Raw genomic sequence first — 10,826 nt, forward strand, 5'->3', positions numbered from 1 at the left:
TTTTTTATTATGTATTATCCTATTATGTTCAATATCATTTAATGTTGTATGGAAGAATATTGTTAGGTACTCCTTTTCACATAGTGTCTTGCATAATTTTTCCCCCATAAAACGTTAAATTAAGATAGTTTTAAAATTTAAAAAAATTTAATTTCAGCCTTCATAATAGGAATATAAAATAATTTAATACAATTAGCTTTCTCATAGCTATTCAAACAAGGAAATTGTTTTTAGTTTTTAATGTATGTTTGCATAAATGTATTAAACGAATTTCATTTGATTCAAACAAGATTAGCTAAGCTTTCCCTGAATTAATATTATAAATTAAGCAACAAGGTTTATTATTGCAAGATTGGGTTGTTCTAGGCACATTTTGAGATTTTGCTACTCGATTAGGCACATTTTGGATTCTTCGCTTCACATTTTTCGTTTTTCTACCGCACAAAAATTCGGTCTCTAATAATAATTACAATTTATAGCAAATATCTTACAACAGAATGTATCCCGAGGCATGATCCATTTCGACTCTTTCCGATATCAGATTGGACGAGTGAGTAGACTAGCGTTGGGTCTATTTTGAAGACATTCGCTAGGAGATTGACCCTCCCGAGCCTCCTCATTCCTAAAACAGACTCAGTCAATCGCCAATGATCGATAGAGCTATTTAATCGAGGCCTTACCTAGAATAAACAGCCTGGCATTGTGTTTCTTAACGGCTCTCTCGATGAGGAGATCTACACCAAGGAGAGACGTTTCTGAACCGAGTGCTATGTATCTCACTTGCTCTTTTGGGACTTTATCTTTCAAGAATTCGGAAAATGTTTCGGTCTTTATCATGTTTTCGATACAGTATCTCAGCTGATCTCTGTGCATAAACCTGTTAAAGGAATAAGAGATGTTACTGATCTATAAAATAATTCTGGTTAGCAGTTTTAGTGTACATTGCCAGTTTATAATGAACCAGTTACTACATTACGAATCCTTCAGTCACATTTCATAATGCCAAAGAATGACATGAGAACTGCAAGATAAAAAATTATTAATTTGACTCTATTCTTCTTCATAAAGATACGACATTCTGGACAACCAATCCTTCAATGTCTCCACATGCCATTGAGATGTCACTAACCCATTTACTTTTTTTTTAAATGAAAATAGAAGTCTGTACCGCTACAATCCATCAGCCGGATTCAAACCTAGGTCTTTGGAGTTAGTAGCACAACGCCTTACACACTCCACTTCTTTTATTTTTTACAATTATATATTGAAAACATATATTTGTTTAATATTTGTAGTGTTTTACACAATTCTCTAATTCAGCTAGAAAAAAATAAGTAATTTAGCTTAGCCAAGATGCAACAACTTTTTACTGTCCGTTTATTTATAGCTACGTTCTAAAAGATTTGAAACCCGCCTTCCATCACTCCCACATACCAACGAGCAAAGACCAACTATTACCTCAGTTCCACTGTTTCGATTCTGTCCTTGATCCAGTACTTAGCCTCTTGATCGTGTACGTAACTAAATTCAACACCTATCGTGCTACAGTAAGCCTTGTTTAATCTCTTCATCAGCTTGCCCAGTTTGGTTCTGCTGTATCCGCCACCTAGAACAAGTAGAATTCCAACATGTAAGTATCCGCTACCAATAATACTTTTAATTTAGAAAGTATATTAATCAGGTAAAACGGGCCTAAACAAGGAGAAGAAGTAAAATAGGGAAGTGCTAAATCTCATAGTTAGAGGGATTCCATCTGCGAGCAACTATACCAACTCCATCAAAAAATCGCAGTAGTACTTTTTAGGATTTTTAACATGATGTATGTTGGCGGTTGTTCAAATAGTGTATGCCACTGAATAATATATATTAGCTACAAAATGTTGTTTATATTTATTTTCACTGAACAATTTCATCTTGCCCTAACGTTACTTGAAATGACTATGTACTAGAACATAACTGGGAGAGTTCGTTTTATACGCTTTATTTCCTTTTTTTTTTCGCATATTTCTTTTTACACCCCTTCTCCTTTTCTACTCGTTCTTATTACTTCTTTCCATGTTAGTTATGCTAACCACATATTAATATTGTCATATTTACTAATTTACTTAACCCTGAGAGGGGGCAAGATATTGTTCCCTTGGTGGACGTACTAGCCGAGAGAAGGGGTTCAGACTTAATCTAAACCCAACCATTGATCACCCTTCCCACTCATGACGACACAAACGGCGAGTAAGCGCCACGGTGGTTCCCACTACCTTGATATGTAATGAGAGGCACCAGCTGGAATTTTTGAACTTAATGTATGTTCTTTTGTCAGCATACCAAAGGAGCCGCCGGGCCGAGTCAAAGGCCCGATCGGCAAAACATTAAAGGTAAGGTGCAGAGATATGTAGATAACGGAGGGCATGTACCCCCTGGGAAAGGTTGACCGCGTAGGTAGAGGTAAACATTTAAACAGCCCTTATCTCCCATCTGGGCACTTTAAAAACCTCGGGGGGAAATGCAGCGACCTCTGTCAAAGAAGAACGCCGCCTTAATTTGAACATGAACGGGAGGAAAAAGACTGACTTTCGACGAAGGTCATTGGACGGAAGGGGGAGAAAGAGGAGTCAGAAGTAGAGGGGAGAAAAGAAACGGATATCAGAGGAAGGCCGTCGGGAGACAGAGGAAGACCGTCGGGAGATCAGAGGAAAGCCGTCGGGAGACAGAGGAAGACCGTCGGGAGATCAGAGGAAGGCCGTCGGGAGACAGTGGAAGACAGTCTGGAAGGAAGACAGTTCTGGAAGAGGAGAGTTTGGAGGAAGAGAGAGCGGCTGAGTTGAGGAAGACACACGTCTCAGGTATTCTGCAGCGGCCGCCGGGAGGCTGCGGAGCAAAGCGAATATGGATTCTCCACCACAACTGCCAAACCGACCGACGCATTAAAATAAGTAAGACCTTTTTCTATTGTAATTTGAATGGCGATAATAGAATTGATAACTTAGAGTCAGTATAAATATCAAAGATCCCAACTGGTTCTTCTCAATTCATAATATAACAATTAAAGTATAAGGAAACAGGTCTACCATGCTCTCTCATCATATTATTCTTGCTAATGTATATATCATTGTAAATATAAAATATGTAACAAAGTTTACTTTATAATTAATAATCGCTGCATGCCACCTCATATATAATAGCATAGTAAATTGGTAAACACGACACCGTTGAAAAAGAACTCCTATGATTAATTATAGATATTTATATCTAGCAAACCATGGCGAGGGGGTATATGGTGTCTATAGACCCTCTCGCCATGGTATTCTTGATGTGTTTGAATTAAATACAGCGCATACTTTTTCAGTCGGTTCCCATCAGGAACCGATAGAGATACATAATATAAATACATGAATATATGAATAAAATTCAATATAATATGTGTACGAGGAACCCCAGTCGGACTTAAAACCCCCGAAGCCCCCCGTACACGGCAACCTACCTTAAAATGCCCTTCAGGCAATTAAAGGATATTTATGTTTATTATTGTATACATATTCCTATTTTTTTTTTTGTTTATTTATTTATTAATTGGTTTTTGTTTGAGATAATGAAATTAATAGGAGGGTGAGAAAAAAAAATTTGCTTAACTTTATATTTTATTTCTTAATTCTAGTATTTTACTTACATGTTTCATTAATTACATATATATTTTTTTCATAACTTTAATTTTAAATTATTATTATTATTATTAAATTAAAATATTTATATTTCTTTTTAGATTATATAACTTTATATTTTATTTGTCTAATCCTGTTATTTCATTACGAATATATAAGCATTATTTCCCACTTCTTTGAAAACTTTATTTTAAGTAATTTTCATTTTGTACAAATATTTACTAGCAAGATTTTCATATGTATTTTATTATTTGTTCTTTCCTCTTACTTTAATATTATGATCCTCATAAAGCCTTTATCTACTTATAATCTTAAGACTAGTCTTTATACACTATTTATCTATCTAAAATGTTAGTTATTTTCTTATCTTCTAGTCATTCTGTATATCTTTTAATTCATTGGTTGTTATCTCGTTTTTTGTTCTTAGCCATGATGGATTGAAATTCAGGCCGAATCTTGGGTACCAATAAATATTTTTTTACTTATTTGTGTTCTTCATAGAACGCACCCCCAACCATCTTCTTCTCAACTATTAACTCATCATCATTAACAGGGAGAAATTCTCTAATTATTAATAAATCATTTAAGTTCAAGAAATTGTTCAATTAAAAACCTTTATACTCAAAATACTATAAAATGATGATGACAAAAAATGTTTATTTTGCATAGACATCCCTCAAGACGGTGTGTTGCAATTTGACGTAGAACAAACAATAAGTGCAGTGAAAACTAGAGAATTCACACTTGAGCGCTATGCAAAAATGATTGATAAGATTCGATCAGACAGTTAAACGATAAGTGGCTTTAAAACTGTGTTAACATTGGTTCTCCATTTTACCTTGCGTCTGGAGCAATTTGGTGGAAATGTACTTTTTTTTTTTTTAAATTTATTATGTCCATTACTAACTGTATTTTGGTATCGGTATTGGTAACTGGTGGGGCGAACTAGTTTGGAGATTAGGCCTGGTGGTTCTTTTCGCCAACACTTAGCGGCTACTTTGAAGTTACCACTTCGTACTAACCAAAGTTGGAGTGTCAAGATTCCTTTCTCGGGATCAAGGAAAAGTAAATTTTAACTGTTCCAGGTGGGAATAAAATCCAAAACGTTCTGAGAAACACATCCCTATAGCTGAGAGAAAAACCCTATTAAAAATGCAGTGCTGCCCAAGTTCATTGAATTGCCTCATACACAGCATACTTATAACTAGTTAAGAGGAATTTGTTTTTAAGCCTATTAATATAAATAGTAACATTATAATATTTTTTTAATTATGTGCTAAGGTTATACATGACTTTTCATTTAATATTTTTTCCCCAACATATTTTAATTTTTTTTCTAGCTTGTTATGGTTCTTTATATGTATGTTTAACTTTTCCACTTTTTTAATTTTAAAATATTTTCTCTTTTTTTCCATCAATTTCGAATTTGCAAGTTTTCAATTTTGGTAAGTGTTTATAGTCGTACTAATCATTTTGCTCCGCTTTCCTCTATATATAAATTTAGTCCAGGTTTAATTATGCTATTTCTAAAAATGATATATCCTCTGACAGATTTTAAGTCATGACTGAAAACCACAACTTAACACCAATGTAAGAGTTCGTGTCAATCACATTAGTAGCCTACACCAAAGGAAAATGAAACAGTTTAACATATTGAAAAAATATGTAAAAATGAAGGGAGGAAATGTTTTTGTGTGAGTTGTGCTACCTATTCTGCATTGCTGTATTTTTTTTTGTTTTTGTTTTTCTTAGTCCTAATGATGCTTAAATTTGCAAAAACTTTCACTAACTAGTAACATATAAGATGCCATGACGTTTTTGGAATCTTCTTTCCCCATGACTCTGAGTAATAATTTAGAATTATGGAATTGGATCAACATTTCTTAATAAGTAATCCATGTACTAATATCTTTATACGATGTGACTTACTTTAATAAAGTCTATATCAAACACGGGCGCTACAACACTAGGAATTATCGTGAGGAAGAATTTATTATCTACTCAAATACAAATAATATCAAAGAATAACGTAGGAATACGTACCCAGAGTCGTTGCATCATCAGGTAAAAGATGGTAATGGGTTTCCCTATCTACGGGTACTCTATGTTGCCGAAGGACTCTCCTGGATGGAAACTCCGGACGGAACATTGGCTGCCTCGCGATGTAGAGAGGATCGATGAGAGCAGCGAGATGGCCCCTGGACCAGTAGCTTCGAATCACGGTCTCCACTTTAAGTTCGTTCAGGATTGAGGCTCGGGGTGGCTTTTTCTGAGTAATTAAATATGACTAAGTAATGTTAACTGAATATGGCGGACTAAAACATAAAATAGTTTATGATAAAGTTGTAAAGGTGGTTGTGAAAGATCTGACTCCAATTGATTATGTTATGTACTCTTGAACAGAAGGCCTCCACAATGCGTGTTCACTTAAGTAAGGTAGTTGATTAGAAGGAAAATAGATAGGATTAGATATACGGGAGCCAATAAGTTCTCTGAGGATGGTAACATCGTTCTACAGGGTAGTATTCCTGTAGGTAAGAAGAAGGAATGCAAGAACGTAGCTTGCGTCATGCCGAAACATGGCGGTTTTGGCGGCTGTAATAGTTACAGTAGAGACCAACAATAGTGGTTTTGCCCACAAAGTAGTTGGAAAGAAATTACAGACTAGATGTACACATAACATGAACAAAAAAGTCAGAGAAGTCTATGATTTGGATAACACTAGCATAGTATAAAAGAGAAAAAAAAAACAGAAAGAGACACAACATAATTGCTGAAATACAATTTATGGAGCCCGACTACGAAGCCTTGAGTCTTTGAAAACAACACACGAAGGACATCTCACATCAACATTCCAAAAGACACATTAACCAGAAATGACCAATTACTCAGTGATATGAAGATACATACACTTTAAAGGAATTCAATTGAATCATGAAGCAGAACTATACGGTCAGGTATAGGTATTTAATTAAAAATAAAATTAAACTAAAACCATTTTGAAGGTATCGAAAAAGTCCTTTCTAATTCAAAGGTGTATTATAAATAAAATTGAAATAATGGTGAAAAAGATAGTAACCGCTAGTCTAATTTAATGACATTGCCATTCAAATTACCTCTAAAAGAATATATATCAAACCCTAGGTTTGTTCCAACAACCACTTCTCGCTGTCTGCTCATGGGCAGTACAGGTTTTGGGAGAGAAATTCCCGTACTACGCATGCTCCGTACTGTTCCGGACAATCGGAAATGGTTGTTGGAACAGACCTTCTGTCAATAACACGCTGTTTAATATCATAAATTACTTATATAACCTAAAAATTGATAAAGCATATTATAACCTTCAAATAGAACACATAATGCATGATGCGAAATAGAATTTGTAATTAGTGCTTGCACGTATTCGAAATTTAACAAGTAGTGTATCTGATTGCTATTATTCACGAAAGGTTGTAACTAGGCTTAAACTTCGTTCGATTTTCTGTAGTGAAATTCTAATTATGTATCAGAAAGAAATTAAAAAGCGAGATGAGAAATAATGAAGAGAAGATATCTTCCGACATAATCAGCTAATCTAAAGTTTCATTACCAAGTTGAGTAAACAAAATGAATAGATCAAAAATAACAAATGCCCACTAGTAGAGAGATGTTTCATGAATAGGGAGGTATAATGAAAATTAAATTGATAAGCCCATACCAACTTTGGAAAATACCGCTCAGATCTCTCCTCCCTCTGCTTCAAGGCTGAGACAACCGAATCAGCAGATGGTGGTAATTCATCACTTGAATTCTGCTGCAACTTCTCATGGTCTAACTGATTGCCCATCATCTCGATCTCATTGGCATCTCGTTGTATTTGGTCCACGCGGAGGTGCATTGGCTCGTTGGTATACAGCCCTTCCAGGATCCCTTCAATTCCATCCTCCGCTTCGTGTTTAGACACTTCCTCTGTCTCGTCATCGGTCGTGAAAGCGCTCTCTTCAGTATTGTCTAGAGGTGGCGTTTGATCTCCCCTCGGGTGGAGAGGCCCACCAGTGTACAAACGCTGTTGGATATCTTCCGTAGGCTCGTCGCCGGGGATTTGGTTATTACTCTCATTTGATGGTGGCTGGTCGGTAGCATAACCTCTATTTCGGAGAATTGGAAATCGTTGGGTGTGAAGTAAACCGACCCTGTCTTTGAATAAGTATTTCACAATCCTGATCATTTCGATAATACTTCCTATCCTAATAAATTCAATAACGGTTCATAAATATTTTAAAGGTAGTTAAATCAACAAAACAAAAGGTCATATGACTTATTGACATTGAAATAAATTTGATAAAATTTAAATAAAGAATAGGAAAAAAATGTAAAAACTGATTAAGGTTATTTCATCCAACATATCTACTAATAAGCACGTATCTTTTTATCGAAACACGTTTCGATGCGTTAATATTGGCAAATCTGAAAAAAAAAAGTTTTTTTATTTTGTTTGACATATTCCACAGATTGTACTGTAGACGGGTTACTTTTTAACACTACTAGCTTTGTAGCAGTCTAGCTAGGACTACTAGCTTTATAACAGTCTGTAGCAGTAGGAGAAATAACCCCTGTATATTATCTTATATCTTTCGAATACGTCCAGTTCAAAATAAAATTAGACAAAAAGCTTTTATTTTGTAATATATAATGGGATATATATACACACACATATATATTATATACAATGTATATATATTTACTATTGAAGCAAAGCAGTAATTTATTCTTGAACTGTACGTTCGACACTTACCGCAAATTCAAGACTTGTTTAAATTTGTATGCATGTATCAATAGAAATGAAGATCGCTGTATCAGTTGGAACAATCTTTATTAATTTGAAATAAATGTTAAATGTAGAAACAATGCCACCAAATTAGACCTCAGATGTCAAAACATATTAAAATCTTTTCTCTCAGCCAAAGAAACAACGCACATAATTGAATCATAGGGTGAATATCACTAATGTAGATTTTAGATAAATAGTACTACATAACCTTTAAATTCAATCTAGTCAGAATCTCTGCCTGAGCTCCCCAGCGAAGACGAGAAATTCAAGTCGAAACTTCGGCACAAATAAGTAGTCTTTGTTTATTTGCTGACCGTACCCCCTCCCCACATATTAATTTAAGGTCAACAAGGAACACCTTATTTTAAATTCAACCTTCGTTCTATAATTTTTATCAGATATTTTGGTAATAGTTTGGTAATAGTAACACCTACTTTTTTGTTTCAACATTTTCATTATTTTTTCATCCTTCTTTTTATTCATTTATCCCCATATCTAAATACAATTTTATCCTTTAAACCCAATATATCTTCCCTTTTTATTTCCCCTCTTTGACAAATATAAAATATAGAATTATGAGAAGATTGTTGACCCTCTATGATATATGTATATGAGGAAAATATGGTTAGAGGTGCACTAATATGCTAATTGTTTAATTAATATAACAGTCCGCTGATTGTCAATTTTGTATTTGACAGATGCGGGTATAAATAAAAAGATAAAAATATGTATCTCACTATTTTGTTATAAAAAGTTTTTGTTATTGTTATTAACTTACAGCTCAAGAGACCCTTATTATTATATTCACATTAACCATTAAACAATTTTCTTATTATTTACGGCTCAGGAGAACCTTATTATTCTAGCCAGATTAATTATTAAACGATTTTCTTTTCTTATTAAAAAATACCATAAAAAATAAATGCTTCTGAGCTATCTTCAGGTAACAGAGTCTAAGCATTATAATTTAGTTCTTCTTTTTTTCAAATTTGATTTATCAGTGCCATCTAATAGACTTTACTGAAAGTTTTCTATAAAGCTATTCATTCATTTGATTAAATAACACTCAGTTCTTGGTATTACAAAGAACTTTATGTATTTATTTATTTTATGTTTTCCCCTACTGGGGCATTTCAGGTAACTTACCGGGTAACAACCTATTCAATCTAACCAGACTGGGAAGGTCAAGATTCATTCCATAGGTCTGCTACGAAATAAATTTCAATCCATTCAAACCAGATTCCAACTGTCATTCGTGTCTGACTTGAGGTCGTTTAGGTGATGCCTTGATACTGTTGGCCACCATGGCTTTAAAAAAAAAAATGAAAAGCAATATTATAAAAGAGATAAGAGATAAGCTTTCCGATTTTATATACTAAAACAAATTTTTTTTTATTATGACTTTATTGACATTTACAACTGTACATAATAATACATCCAGTAAATTTGATGTAAGATCATAATGGTATGATACAAAGGTAGGGAAACTACCCATTGGTAGCATACCAATAGTGTTTTTACATTAGAAGGTCTCATGGCCATCTTCTTTTGGTGTCTCAGAAAATTGTTAGGAATGGAAGAGGAAGAAAGGTTAGAAACTAGTAGGAGGTTTGGGTAGTTAGGAAGTTCATAATGGAAGGATTGATATCTGTTTTGGGCTAGATCGGTTACATATGGAACATTTAGGTCTTAATGGATGATTTTATTTATGACAAAGTAAGGAGCATTGAGGATTTTGGATTGTAAGGTTGGATACAAGAGGAATTCGAAGGTTCAGTGGAGCCCCAAAGCCCAACTCTGTATGTCTAGATAGGCTTTATTTTAGTCATCTAGATCAGTTTCTATAATGGAATGGAAGTTTATCTAGTACGTGCTGTAATAGTTGGGATCAACATATAGTTTTCAGTCTTGTGTAAGGATTCCAAGTTAGTCATTCATCCAGATGTAGTCCAAGCTAGCAGATCTGTTCTACAGAAGTCAAAGCAACATTATTAAAGTATAATGTAAGGCAATTAGTAGGTGCTAACGATATATATATGAATAAATATTTTAATGAGGCAGTAAATATATTTAATTACATTGTTTAGTATGTATTTTTATGTTAAGTATGTTTTGTTTTAAATGAAGGGAATTATACTTGTGGTAGTGTTCATACGGTGAAATACCTGCTGGTAGGCATTAGCCACAACAATACTACAGTGGGCTAAGGTCAGTAGCCACTGTATACTCGCCCTGTTAGTAGCCTAGGTATAGTCGCCCTGTCGAGTAGCCTATGTATACTCGCCCTGTCGAGTAGCCTTGGTATAGTCGCCCTGTTGAGTAGCCTAGGTACAGTCGCCCCGTCGAAAGCCCAGTGGCTT

The 10,826-nt window shown here is 34.4% G+C and overlaps 1 protein-coding gene across 4 annotated transcripts in view; it reads right to left on the minus strand.

The window, feature by feature from the left end:
- LOC106691314 (2-oxoglutarate dehydrogenase complex component E1) overlaps positions 1 to 7,994 on the minus strand; it is a 30,027-nt gene extending 22,033 nt beyond the window's left edge. For 3 of the 4 annotated variants that reach the window (XM_014437044.2, XM_067046426.1, XM_014437045.2), the window contains exons 1-5: positions 7,354 to 7,994; positions 5,700 to 5,925; positions 1,459 to 1,606; positions 681 to 877; positions 492 to 622 (exon numbers count right to left, since the gene is read on the minus strand). In XM_014437044.2, the coding sequence (XP_014292530.1) occupies positions 492 to 622; positions 681 to 877; positions 1,459 to 1,606; positions 5,700 to 5,925; positions 7,354 to 7,863 (1,212 nt within the window). In that variant the 5' untranslated portion in view covers positions 7,864 to 7,994. The remainder of the gene's footprint in view (positions 1 to 491; positions 623 to 680; positions 878 to 1,458; positions 1,607 to 5,699; positions 5,926 to 7,353) is intronic. The other variant, XM_024359225.2, reaches the window with a different exon arrangement.
- Between the last annotated feature and the right edge of the window lie 2,832 nt (positions 7,995 to 10,826).

Source organism: Halyomorpha halys, unplaced genomic scaffold, assembly GCF_000696795.3.
Source record: "Halyomorpha halys isolate HHAL.00 unplaced genomic scaffold, Hhal_1.1 Scaffold2238.1, whole genome shotgun sequence".
NCBI lineage: Eukaryota > Metazoa > Arthropoda > Insecta > Hemiptera > Pentatomidae > Halyomorpha > Halyomorpha halys.